This window comes from Ananas comosus, linkage group 21, assembly GCF_001540865.1.
Source record: "Ananas comosus cultivar F153 linkage group 21, ASM154086v1, whole genome shotgun sequence".
Taxonomy (NCBI): Eukaryota; Viridiplantae; Streptophyta; class Magnoliopsida; order Poales; family Bromeliaceae; genus Ananas; species Ananas comosus.
This window is the reverse complement of record NC_033641.1, coordinates 10,138,296-10,152,611: the sequence shown is the minus strand read 5'-3', so window position 1 is coordinate 10,152,611 and position 14,316 is coordinate 10,138,296. Positions and strand designations below refer to the sequence as shown.

Below are 14,316 nucleotides of genomic sequence, written 5' to 3'. Positions count from 1 at the left end.
TCAATTTTTTGTTTTTTTTTTCAAATTTACTATCTGTACATTCGAAAGTTACTAAAAAAAATTAATCATTCCCTGCATAAATAGCAAAAGAAGAGATCTTATGTTCGAATTTAGTTGATTCATATTTCCAGCTAAATTTATTTTTAAATAAAATAAATAAAGTGAATAGAAAATTACTATAAAAGATTACACCGATACTTTCTCTCTACCCAACCGAATCATAAATTTCAATTTTATCTTTTTACTTATCAAATATTTTATCAAGAGCACGGATAATTATAAGTAAAAATAAAATTAAAAGTGAAGCCAGAAATAAAATTAAAAATGAAGCCAGACATATCCTAAAAGGACGAGAGAAAGAGGAGGAGGCGACGGCAGCGTGCGAGAAGAGAAGTACTGCTACTATTATTTCTTTTTTATTATTATTAAAAATGGTGGGGCCCACGTGAAGACAGCAAACTACCCCATTAAATTTTGTTTTGCCGGCCGGCCTTGTTTTGTGTATGCAGCAGCGTATGTGAATGAGGAGAGAGGACTGATGTTGGTAGGGCTCTTGATTTTTGGACAAAAATTTCGCAGACATCTGTGCCCAAACTATTTGTTTGATGGGCGCAGCGTGATGTGCGGCGCCCATCACCACCGCCCCTTCCCCTTTCTCTCTCTCTCTCTCTCTCTCTTTCTAAAAAATGGAGGCCCCTGATTTTTTTTTTTTTTTTCTTTCTTTCTTTCTTTCGGACTGTTGCGATGGGCGCGGCACACCACGCGGCGCCCATTCTCATCCGTGCCCAAACAAATAGTTTGGGCACGGATGTCCACGAAATTTTTGTCCCTAATTTTTTTGACCATAGACATTGTCAGCTTATGTAATTATTATGTAACGTTTTTTTTTTTTTTTTTCACAATTGTTGTTTGATTGTATTAATTTGTTCATTATTTTATTATTCTCTTTTGTTTTTTACTATAATGTCTTTTTTTTTGTGTAGTCTTGAATGTCTAATCTATTAATTTATTTGATTTGAATTAGTCAATAACATCTTGGCTTTAAAATTTTAATGCGACATTTCTTCTTACACTTCATGTAATTTTTATAATTATAAATTTATTAAAGCGAGTAATTAGTTTAAAATTTTAAAGTTAAAGTATCGTCGACTGATTCAAATCAAACAAATTGAAAGATCGGATAGTAAAATAAAAATTTGAAAAGTTTGGTAACTGATTCAAAATAGTCTATAGTGCAGAAAAATTCTATACCTTTTTACCAAAACTTAAATGAGTAGTGTNATCCAAACCTCTGGAACACTATAATATTATAATCAATTTTTTTTTTTAGAGATAGATAGCATGTTACCCATTTCGTTTATTTAATTTAGAAATAAACTTAGCTAGAAATATGAATCAATTAGGATTCGAACTTGAAACTTCGGGTATCAACCACAAAGTCTTTTATCAGTTACGCTAGAGACAGTCGGTATTATAAATAAACGTTATTTGAGAAAGCGCACACAGGCAAATAATTCCCTTTTGGTATTTGTTTTCTAACATGCTTATATTATGTACAAGTAGAGGTAAAACTCTTAATTTAGACTTTCGTATGATGCTTGCTTTAAAAGAGAAAGTTACCTGATAACCAAATCTAGCACTAATTTGGCAATTACAAAAGTGTTCTCGTGTCTATAAATATATACAAAAATAAATAAATAAATAAATATCGCATTTGTTCCCCATGGCTTTACATACTAAATTCTTTATCGTAAAGTTTTTAAGTATTCCTATCAACTACTCTAATAATTATCGATATTTTAAATAATAAAAAAAGAAATGATGATTGTACGAGACTATTTGTGATTTAGAAAAGGGAAAACTACAAAAACATTCCTTATGGTTTCAATTTTTTTCACTTTAGTATCATATGATTTAAAACGTATCAAGTTAGTATCCTGTGGTTTCTCACTGTATCATTTTAGTACCTTGTAGTTTAAAGTGTATCAAGTTAGTACCATGTGATTTTTCACTTTATCACTTTAGTACCATGTGGTTTCACACTTTATCACTTTAGTATCCTGTGGTTTAAAAACCATAGGGTATTAATTTTATACAAAATTAAAACCACAGAGTACTAAATTGATAAAGTGCAAAACCACATGGTACTAACTTGATACACTTTAAACCACAGGGTACTAAAATGATAAAGTGAGAAACCACAGGGTACTAACTTGATATACTTTAAACTACAGGATACTAAAATGAAAAAGTATGAAACCACATGGGGGGTTTTGAAAATTTTCACTAAAGAAAATATGAATAATATTTTAGATTTTGCATCGTTTTCTCTTTAATTGAATAATCTACATGCCATTGACTATATGGGAGCATAAATTTAGTGGAAGGAGATAAAAATTGGTAACCTAAGTTGGCATATGACCTTGATAGTTACGTGCAAGCAATGGGATTGAATTGTATTTTGTTTTTTTATTTTACAGTATATAGATAAAAAATTATATTGATTGGCAACAAGTAGTTGGTGGGGCAAAAAAAAAGATAATAGAAAAATCAGAGTCAACAAAGGAGGGAAACCGTTAACTTTGACTAGAAATAGAACGTCTACAAATTAATTCGTAAATTCTCATAAAAAATACGCACTATTATTTTACTTGAGAAATTGGGAGTTTGAATTTCTATTTTTTTTAAAAAAAATTTCAGCCGCTTTCTAGTGGAAAAAACCCTTACAATTTTTTTTTCAATTTTTTTTTTTTACTTTTGCATTTTTAATTACTTGTTTTAGAAAGTGGACTGCATTAGTTGGAGTAATCTATCTATATTTGAAAGAAAGAAAAAAAAAAAAAAGTAACTATAAAACAGCATAAGAAAACAACCAATGGTCAAAAAGATAAGTAGATCAAAATATAGTTGAGGAGACTAAATTTGTCAAAGCTCTCGTTTATCTTTTTTTTTTTTTTTGTATTAAGTTGACGTAGGACCAAAATTTAACGAAGTTTTGAACATGTGTTATGGGCTTTTTTTGCAAATAGTCTCCTGACAAATTTTATTTACAAAAATAGCCACGTCCAAAAATTATTTGCAAAAATAACCTTGTCCCTGCCACGCCAGCGCTATGTCAGCACCACGCGGGCAGGGCGGGCCCAGATATTTAAGTTGAACACGGTGAACTATTCACCGTGTTCAATACAAGATTTTTGTATTGGACGCGGTGAATGATTCACCGTGTCCAATTCACCGTGTCCAATACAAATACCCCAACAATGATTAAGTTGGAGGTATTTATATTAGACATGGTGAACCATTCACTGTGTCCAATTATTTGTATTGAACACGGTGAATGATTCACCGTGTTCAATACAAATATTTCGATCATAGATATTTTGTATTGGACACGGTGAATCATTTACCGTGTCCAATACAAAAACTTTTTGTATTGAACACGGTGAATGGTTCACCGTGTTCAACTTAACCCTCTCGCCTGGCCTCGCCCGCGTGGTACTGACGTGGCGCTTGCGTGACGAGGCCAGGGTCATTTTTGTAAATAAATTTTTAACAAGGCCAATTTAAAAAAAAAAATTGTAAGGAGACTATTTGCAAAAAAGTCCTGTTATAAATTTAGGACCACACACCCACCTCCTCTATGCAGGAGTAAAAGCTAAAAAGAGAAAATTTTCATTATCACAGCTTTTGCGGCATCTCATAAAAAGCTTCCACATTAGGTACAAGTGAAAAAAAAGTAGATCCCAACGTAGCATCTCTTTCTGATAAACAGTTGAGAGAACATTGAATATCGAATTATATCAATCAATTAAATACATTTAAATGATTAAATATGTGCATTAAACCATATAATATATATAAAACAGATATCACTTCATGTAACATGGCGATTACAAAGTTTCCTGTCCAACAACAGCCATGGAAACATAGATATTCACAGAGCATTTTCTTCCCCCCCAGAAAAAAAAAAAAAAAAAAAAAAAAAAACAAAACAAAAAAACAACAACAACAACAACTGCACTTGCAGCTAAAAGCATTCCTTCTATTTATCTCTCTCGTGTCCTTTTCATAATCCCTACTTCAATAAGCAAAATTCCCAATTATCCCTTTTGGGTCACTTTTGTTTCCTGTAACTCTTTTGCCGGTAATGTTGCTCTTCTTGTTTCCTGGAGAAAATAATATTATGCTGAATCCATTTGCTAAAAATTTCGCGCAGCATCGATCCTTCAAATTTGAGCTGAAACCCAAATAAAAAAACTGTAAGGATGTTACAGTGCAAAAATAGCAAACTGCGGCCCTCCTTTCTTTTCGAAATAATTGGAAAAGGCCCTTGCGGTGGTTCTGATGCACATTTTCACAACCTAACGGGCAATCCGTAGTTATGGAAAGCCCTGATAATCCCATCGTCACTCGCAGTCGCTATGACGCTGTTCCACGACGCCGACATAGAAGCAAGACACCGATGGGGAAGGCTGCAATCGTCGGCCATCGACGACAAATCAGACGGCGGAGGAAGCTTCTCCTCCGGCCATGTCGCGGTTCCCCTCAACAGGCCGTTGGAAAATAGCCAAGCACCGAGGGACAAGCAGTCCGGGTCTCGGAGCAAGGTCGACGGCTCTAAGATTCTCTTCGGGATGGAGGATGGATCAAAGGAGCTTTTGCTTCGGTCGTTTCCCGCTTTTTTGTCCACTCCAGGCCACGCAGCTGCTAATGAAACACCTTTGGAGACGAAGGATTCGAACGAATCAATTGATTTGGGTCCCTTCGACGAAGGTTTGATCAAGCTGCGTGTATTAATTGATTCGTCTACTTTGGAACAGGGGCTCGTAGATCCATCTGAGTTCCATATGTAAACATGGGAATCATTGCCGACCGAGATTATATATCTGCCGTCCGGTGTAAATGACGCAGGCGAAAGAGTCTTGGCTTTTCGGAGACCTGCATAATGTAATAAAAAGCAATAAGATCGTAAGTTGTAAACAAAAAAGGACCACAGTGATTTTTTTTATAAAACACTATAGAAGATCTCTCGGTGAGTAAAATAAATTTTTATAAGCCACCAGAAAACTTTGAAGAAGTGGTAATTATAATGCACTCCACCTTTGAATTTTTTTATGACATTGACCCCATCAAATAGTCGAATCTTCGAGTCAGCGGATGTGATCATTACTCTCTCAGAATCATCTGATGCGAACTGCAATAATTGAAATGTTGAATGTTACAGAAAAATCCAAATCTGAATAAGGTGTCATATCGCTTCAAACAATATTAAAGAATTCCAAGATGCCGCACCTTAAATTATTTATTAAAAAGAAAGACAAAATTAACAATTAACCTGCAGGCCAGTAATTCGGTTGCCAGCAGATTTCTTTTTATTAATACAGTGTTGTGTGTCCAGCTCCAAATTTTCACCTATATCCAGGACAAAAAGGTAATAAATATTATGATACAATTCATTAACACTTAGACAAAGAGATATAGAGAATGCATAGAGATACATAAAATACTGGTACAAATCAAATGAGAAAATAAGGTAAAATCAGCTACCAATCCTTAAAATATTGAAACCAAAAAGGATATGACAATGGCCAAATAGAAAATCAGCAAAGCACGAGTTTATACCCGAGTAGTCGTAGAAGCGGCAATTTCCAGTGATAGAACCTACAACAAAACCCTGCACAAACGAGAGGACATGAATAACCAAAATTCAGAAGGGAGATTGATGATATGAAAATTAATCATAAATAAAACAGTAGTCAGATTCAAACCTCTCCATCTGGTCGATAGCACACAGCAGTTACCACATCCCGAATATCAACCCAATCAATGACCCGATTCTCTAGGACATCCCACACTCGAACTTTTCCGTCAATAGAACCACTGATGAAGTATCTTTCATCAGCAGGATTGAACTGAACGCTCGTCACTGAAATCCAGGGGAAATTAAGGAAAAATGATGATAAGTTACACGGCGAAAAGATAGAGCAAACTAAAGATTTATAGCTACAATATTACTGAAATTTTTTTTAAAAAAAAGGGTAATGCTGAGGGTAGCAGGAGCATTATCTCATCACCCCCATATCAAGGTCAGGATATAAGAGTTATAGCAAATTCTCATCGAACTTCTGAATAATATCCTAGAATTTTTGTACGTACCGTAATCCTTGTGCTGGAAGATTGCAAGGCAGCCATCACAACCAACTTTCCACATACGCACAGTTTTGTCCTTAGATGATGTCAGGAGACGCTGCAACCAAAAGTCCAAGATTAATATTCACAAAGTAGAAGCAGTATAAGAATGAAATGAAAAAAACTAAGAGATTAATCTCAAGATTATCTGGTCTTAAGATAACTACGAAATGGATAAAGTTAAAATATAAGAGAAAATCAAATAGAAAAAGCATCCTAGTGTGCATACTTATAAATTAACAAATTTAATTTATAAATGAGGATGAGGCTCACATCAGTCTTAGACCAGGATATATCCAAGATATCACTTTTGTGCCCCTGGAACTCGTGCAATGGAGTCTCTTCAATCTCGACAACCCTCTTGGGAATAACAACAGGAGCAGAATTTCCATCTTTTCCAAGCATTATCCTAACATCTTTAACTCCATCAATAGATTTGTAAGATACCTCTGAAGTAAATGATTTACAGCATGATTCTGCTTCTCTAATCTGCCATATTCGCACGATGCAATCCTCACCGCCACTTGCTAAATACCATCCAGATGGACTGAACTGCATAGCTCTAATCAAACCCTTATGGGCCTGAATTTCTTGGCCCATGTAGAGGGCGGTGAATTCTCTGTACTTCTTCCTCTGATGGCTAACTCTCGTGAAACGATTCACTGACGTGATCTTAGGCAGAATATCGGAAACACATGTTCGAGGTGCATGCCTCCTCTTTGAAAAGTTCCTCCACCATCGTTTGGGGTTCTTTTTCAGAGCATTGGAGCATCCTTTGTTTCTTTGTCCTTTGTGAGGAAGTTCTCTCCTCAAGAACTTCAGGAAAGAACGTGAGAGCCCAATTAAGGTTTCAAATTCTTTCATGTTCATAAAATTTTCAGAACCACCCTCTTTAAACATGCTAATTAATCCTTGCTTGCCGCCATCATCATGAACAATGAATCTCTTCCCACTGTCGAGATCCCTTATACAGTGGGCACAATCCTTCGCTACCTCTTGGTCAGAAGAAGATGAATCCAAGACAGCACCACTGCTGCTTGTAATTCTCTCGGACTCCATGGCTTCTGAATACCTACCACTTGTACCCTCTTCTCTATGTGATAAATGGCTCATTGCAGTAGTCAAAAGTCCATCAAATCCCACTTCAGTAATGAATCTGCTTCTTCGTTCCTGAACACTCATCAACTCCCCTGTCCATAATGAATAATCAAATTTCCTTAGCTCTCCTTCTTTGTGGCCGAAAGTACCGTCCTCTGATGACGAAGAGTCGATGGAAATTCTGATATTGTCAAATGCATCATAGAATATATCCTCTCCTTCAACCTTGGGTTCATTGGGGCTCAGCATGTCTGATCAAGCTCATCTAGGAAGCAATTTACCCCACTATAGAGAGCCTTGGGAAAGGACTGTAAGGAATTATTATGATATTTGACCTCACTTGTCGATGATGATAATGCCCTTTGTGGTTGTCAGAGCAGAACCCACAGTGATCAAACTATAAAAAGAAACAACAGAAAGAAGATAACAAAGTGAGATAAATTCATATTGTATAAGTAAGAAACAGGCCTATTGTTGACGTACAATTAATAAACCATCTGATACAGTATTTAGACATAAACAGAGAAAAAGAAAAATTAGAGTGTTACACATCAGGGAGCAGGCCTATTGCCTTCAAGTATGCAGAGTGAAGATGCATAGAAGTTAGAAAGACCCCTTAAAGAGTACAGATTGTTGACAAAATATACAAAGAAAAATCGCGGGAGTGATTAGCAAATAACATAAAAAATATATCTTGGTATAAATCATGGTCGGAATATGGGAACATATTGATTGACCTGGACTCAAAGAAAATAATTTTCTTTCATAAGATACAATTCTAGCATTAGTATGCGGTCAATAGTATATATCTTGGTATAAATCATGGTCGGAATATGGGAACATATTGACCTGGACTCAAAGAAAATAATTTTCTTTCATAAGATACAATTCTAGGATTAGTATGCGGTCAACAAAATTGGACTGTAGGACCAAATAGCAATAATTGAGAAAGTTTGACCCAGAAATGTTATAACAAATCAAAGTTTGAGGACAAAAAGTGCAATTTACCCCCCTCCTTCAATTTAGAATCTAAAAATATCAGATTTTCCAAGAAAGAGGCCTAATTTGATAATATGGTCGCTCAAAACACCATTTTTATACTATAGACAGCTCAAAAAATCCAAGTGTTTATAATATTCCCTTCTGCAATGCTTCAAATTGAAATCACTTTTAAAATTTTTGGGCCTTTTATAGTATAAAAATAGTACTTTTTGGCCCGACATTACCAAACTAGGCCTATGTCACTAATAAATTAAGGCTTAATTAGATAAGCCTTAACATTTTCGTGATATTTTCTCCAGGAAAAAAAAAATGCCAGATACAACTTGCATTCAGTCTAAACCCAAAACCCCACCTAAAAAAACAAGCAATCAACATAACATTATATAAAATCCATCCTACGTTCATAAAAACTAAAACACTAAAACCTCCCAACGCAGGATTAAACCCACAAAATATAACGAACCATGAAGCCGAACAAAAAGAACAAAAAGAAGATCTCAGAGAAAACAGAAGCGAAAAATTCAAAAAAGCTAACGCATTTCACCTTCCAACTACTTCCCAGCTCCAGGTTTTCAATTCTCCTACAGCAGAAGAGAACAAAAAGGTTCCTTTTTTATTTATAGTTGAGCCAAATTATACTCTCCTTAAAAGCCCAATCAAAACCAATAGGTCAGCCAAAAAAAAAAAAAAAAAAAAGGCATAGAAGCATTACTCATAAAATTAAAGGAACAGATATTAATGCTAACACAACTACAGGAAAATGAGTGTAACAATCTTTTCTTCTTTTTGAAAAAAACACTCCTAATTCATGCATAACATGCCAACTTGCAATATGTATTATTCATTTTCTCAAATATTCCGTACAGCTGTACCTTTAGTGAAAACAAGCAATCCACGTACCGAGATGCCATGTAGAATTCAATAAACATATCAACCTTACAGATGATGAGATCGTATGAGTACGTTTTTAAAGCAGGTAGGATGACAAATAAAAACAAATCAGATAGTTTTAAATGCTAGCTGGCCATGTAAGATTACTTGAAATAACTCAAAAGCCTCTGATTTGATGTCCCCAGTTTGACTATTCTACAATTCCAAATTGCANATACATATATGTATGTATGTATGTATGTATGTATGTATGTATCTATCGCAGATCACTTCTCTCTCTCTCTCTCTCTCTCTCTCTCTCTCTCTCTCTCCTCTTAATATCACAGTGAACCGTAAAAGCTATTAAGCGACGCGAGATAAAAAGACGCGGAGCACGGAATAAATAAGAAGAGGAGGTCAAAAAGTTCGAAGAGTCCCTGCATTATCCTCTTTTACGCTTCAATCCATCTTTTTTTTAAAAAAAAAAAAAATTCAGGCTCTGAACTTTCGCTTAGAATTGTGAACTTTCACAATTTCCTCAAATTCTAATAAACCAACTATTAGCAATTGTTTCCAAAAACAAGAAAGGAGTACACAAATCAAGTATGGTATACATTTTATCCCAAAATTATAAAAAAAAGTTGGAAAAAGGGTTTTTTTTGGGGGGTTTCCCCAAACGAGTTTACTTTACTATTTTGTGATTTTATCTTCATTTCAGGGACCCGCCACCCTGTAAAATGTTAAAAATTCATAAACCACTTTACTAATAAAGTGTATATTTTATAAAACGTTCCGTGGCTGAGTGAAATCAGTAATCACTTCACTTTTGTAATTTATAAAGTTTAGCACTTTAATATCCTTCTCACGATAAATTCTTGTGAATAATAAAAAAAAAAAAACTTTGCTATTTAAACTATGAAAAAATAAAATAAAAATCTACCAACCGTCCTAGCGCAAGTGGCAAAGGACTTGATGGTTGGTATCCGAGATCCCAAATTCGAATTCTAGTTGATTCATATTTCAAGCTAAGTTTATTTCTAAATAAAATAAACGAAGCGAGTAGTATGCTACTTATTTCTCAAAAAAAATAAAAATAAAAATAAAAATTCTTTAAACTGCAAAGACAAATTAAATATGGGTTTCATAATCATATCTACTCATTGGTCCAATAATATAGGAGCTAGGCTGAGCATGTCCAACATCTGATTTGACAATCAATTTTATACATAATACATGATCTACGGTATTAAAATTATTTAAAAAAATAAATTTTTTAATTTTTTAATCTTATTTGATTAGTTAACGTCTTAACGAGTAAGATCAAGTATTTAAATAAACGGCTAAAAATAAAATTTAATTAAAAAATAATAAAAAATTAAAATTTCAAACGAGAAGTACTAACATGGCTCTTGCCAGTAAATATAAATTTTTTAAAAAATTTTATCTAATTTGAATTGTTCGGCACTATTGAACTTACAAACATACCACATCGTTCGTTAAAATGATAAATTTTGAAACCTTTGATCACTTGACAAATAATATCAAATGATTATAAAATTTAGTTTATAGATAATTCTAATAGCGTAAACCATATCAACCATAAAAAATTATCGAATCAAATATCTTATCATCAAGAACAACCTAAAAATTTAGACTATCTCTGTGGATCACAAGCGCTAACCAACCAACAATTCTAAAAAACACGTGCTAATAAAAAATGGCGCATCAATCGCATCTAATGGCTCAACCACAGCGTTTACAGATTTCGATCCGACTCAATCCATCTGAACGTTGGGTCTATTGTTGAATCTCATGTGAACCGCAATCTAATTCAACTTATTAGTCATCTGAATTTATTATCATATAGTAAAAAAATAAAATCATTTTAACTTAATAAAAAATAACCTCATGCAATAAAATCGCCGTTTTTAAAGCATGGCAGCTCCGGAAAACGAACCGGACAGCCTGGTGCGCTAGCGTAGCTCCGTCAGACCTACTTCTGAAAAGAGCCGGTCGGTGCAGCCTATGATCCGGTCACTCACCGGCACCTGTCCTCTCCCCACTCCAATCTTTTATTTTTAAAAAATAATATAATTTCAAAATTTACTGCTAAGTAAATATTTATACTCATAGTAATAAAAGTTTAAAATGTATAATAATTAAAAATTTTAAGTTTATACAAAAAGTAACACAAAATAAAAATTAGAAAAGTAAATAAATATGTACTACTTTTTTTTTTTTTTATCTAAATCACTTATGTTTGTTTTTCGCACAGGAGATAAAATTCTACTATTATAAACGTTGGAAAAATCCAGATGAATCTGAGACTTTTTTTTTAAAAAAAAAGAAAAGAAAAGAAAAAGTTTCGTACGCTGCAAAAGTGGGAGGTGAGAACCCGAATCACGGGCGCTATCCAGTAACCGTACGGTACATCAGCGGAGAAAAGCCGAACCCCACGCCGATCTCCTCGTCCGCGCCCTAACCCTAACCCTAATAATGCGATGGGTTTCGTCCTCCTCCACTTTACCCTCTCCCTCGCCATTAATGAAACCCTCGTCCTCCCTCTTCCCCCAACGCCTTCTTCGCCACGCCAAAGATCTCCTCCCCCAGAAGGTAATAAAACCCCCGATCCCTTCCTTAAATTCGAATTTAAACCTTAAATCACCGGAAATCCCCCAAAAAATCGGGAAAAAAAAGAGAGAGAAAAATCCGATTTCGATTCGAAAACTCTCGATCACGATTCACGGATTCAGAAGTTAGTACTTACGACGGATCGATCGCGTTCCTCGCGGCTGCTCCTCCGTCGTCTTCTTCGTCTCCTCTTCCTCTTCCCGATTCGCGGGTCCTCGTCATCGCATTCGATGCGTCGTCGTGGTTCTCGAATCGGGCGAGGAAGGAATCGGATTCGAGCGCGTTCGTGCGTCGGGGGTGAGAGCGAGGGAGGGGGGGTGGTTTCTAGAGGAATCAAGTAGTGGGGTGGGGAAACCATGTGGTTTTATAAGTGAGGTGTTGGGCCCCACACGTGGGTCTAATGGATCGTATTCGGGTCGAGCTGGGTTAATTGGAGCCATTCGATTTGGTTCGGGTCGAACGCGTATAGGCCAAATTACATTTTTGGTCCTTAAGTTATTATACCTTGTTTGGATTATTTCATTTGATGTATCTTAAGATTAAAAAGTATAATCAGCTGTTATATTATTTTTTAAAAAATAATATATACAATATCGTCAGCAAAATATACTATTCTAGCAAGTAATTTAATTAGTAAAAATTTATTTTCTAATTTTCATTCATATAAAAAAATTAAACCTTTCCAATATTCTTTTCTGACACCAATGCAGCGCTTTAGTCTAAGTTCCACTTTGTTATTGGTATGTGATTGTCACATAAAATAAAAATAATAGGTTTTATGACAGTGCAATGCTTTAAAATTTGGATAGTGGTATACTAAAATTTAGGGTAAATTTTAAATACCATTTCTGTGGTTTCACACTTTCTCATTTTAGTGCCCTGTGGTTTAAAGTGTATTAAGTTAGTGTCCTGTGGTTCATTTTTATCTTTTCGTTAGCTTTTTCGTTAATATTTCGTTAAATTATGTACAAAAAAAACTTTAGATATCTAACCTAGATTTATCGAATATTCACTTTAGTACCCTTTAATTTTAACTTTGTCACTGATTTAATGAAAAAAATTAGTGGAATTCATAATAAAAAGATATGAATGAAACCATATAGCACTAAATTGATACACTTTAAACCACATGGTATTAAAATGAGAAAGTGTGAAACCACAGGGGTGGTATTTGAAGTTTTCTCTAAATTTTATGAGTTTATGTGGCTTATTTTCTTTTCTTATATTTAATAGCAACATAATGATGCTGTTTAGAAAACTTGATCGACTAAAGTAAAACACTTCGAAAATTTTATATTATTGAGTATCCAACTTTAGATGTTCTTGATAAGAGAATCTTCAATAATAGCTACTGGGCTAGTGGTGTTTTTTACGCAATCCAATTGAAAAATTAGACCCAAAACCTAATTTTACATATTTGATCCAATCATCTCTTGGATTTAGGTCAAAATTTGGTTCATCTCCATGGTTTTAGTTTGGGGAACGTTGACTTTGTTATATCTAAACACAAGTGCACCTTAACTAAAGGGGAATTGCAAGTGGGTTCTTCATAACCAATAATTATGTCACGCTTTATTTATCCCTAACTTTTCACTTATTCGTTAGTTTAATTACGTTGACCACGAAGCAAGCATGTGCTGGTGAATACATATAATAGAGAAATTGTTCACAACCATTCTTAACACCATGCACAGTTTGTGTGTGAATGATTAGTGGATTGTAGTTAGGGTGCATTCTTTGTAATTAAATGAAATTTTTTTATTTAGGTAATTAATTATAGGGGTAGTTGTAACTAATTAATATCTAAAACATAATTAAAAGTAGGATGTGTTAAAAGTATTCCTAATAAGGGTATAGTTTTTCTTGTGTGAATTGGTTGGGGGAAAAGATTAGTCATGGGTAATGGTGTCCGGACGCAATGGGCCGGATACCCAAAATTTTATCCAAATTTGAATCCGAACAGCGGGGATCTACGTTTACTTGGTGTTAAATGGATATGGATTTAAATTCGGATATGAATTTTGTTCTTACCCGATGTGAACCCGACCCTAACTAGGGATGTCAATGGGTCGGATTCGGTGTGGATTTTTTTCAAGATCCGAGCCCGAGCTCGAACCCGAAATCTAAACCTAACCGATTTTTAAAATTCATATTCAAATGGGAAACTGACAAAAAAATCGACAAAAAATTAGGATGATAGCGGCCCTCTATTGTTGAGTAGGTGGTTGGTTGAATAGTATGATCTACCGGGTGGAAATAATCAAAGGAATAGATCTAACGGTAAAAAATTAATTTAGATTCGGTCGGGTTTAATGGTGTAATATGAGCACGCACACATTTTTTCGGACCGAAACAGGTCAGAGGTTGGCCCGGCACGACAAAAGTTACGGTCCGGGATGGGTCAACGGTTCACGAAGTTCAAATTGAACTATATCTAAGAGGAGAAAACATTAAGAAGATGTTAAAGAGAAAAGAAGCGCAAATTGCGGGATATGATGGGCACGGTGGAACCCACCGTAGTCTATG

At 34.7% G+C, this 14,316-nt stretch overlaps 1 protein-coding gene across 2 annotated transcripts; it reads right to left on the bottom strand.

Moving 5' to 3' along the window:
- On the bottom strand, positions 3,818-12,112 carry LOC109726626 (WD repeat-containing protein YMR102C-like). Of its 2 annotated transcripts, none has more exons than XM_020256333.1 (8): positions 11,927-12,112; positions 6,463-7,684; positions 6,157-6,247; positions 5,769-5,926; positions 5,623-5,674; positions 5,336-5,412; positions 5,101-5,194; positions 3,818-4,938 (listed from the first exon to the last, which is right to left on the bottom strand). In XM_020256333.1, exons 2-8 carry the CDS (start codon positions 7,534-7,536, stop codon positions 4,355-4,357), a joined length of 2,130 nt encoding a protein of 709 aa, XP_020111922.1. In that variant the 5' UTR covers positions 7,537-7,684; positions 11,927-12,112; the 3' UTR covers positions 3,818-4,354. The 2 variants fall into 2 exon arrangements, with proteins under 2 accessions (XP_020111922.1, XP_020111923.1); XM_020256334.1 differs by lacking the exon at positions 11,927-12,112 and adding an exon at positions 8,834-8,964.

Excerpts from the sequence above, each read along its gene's own strand:
- LOC109726626 (XM_020256333.1), bottom strand. The coding sequence starts at position 7,536 with ATGCTGAGCCCCAATGAACCCAAGGTTGAAGGAGAGGATATATTCTAT. Across the intron at positions 5,675-5,768 it reads GCTATCGACCAGATGGAGAG|GGTTTTGTTGTAGGTTCTAT; the intron begins GTTTGAATCTGA and ends TCGTTTGTGCAG. Across the intron at positions 5,195-5,335 it reads ACCGAATTACTGGCCTGCAG|TTCGCATCAGATGATTCTGA; the intron begins GTTAATTGTTAA and ends CAATTATTGCAG.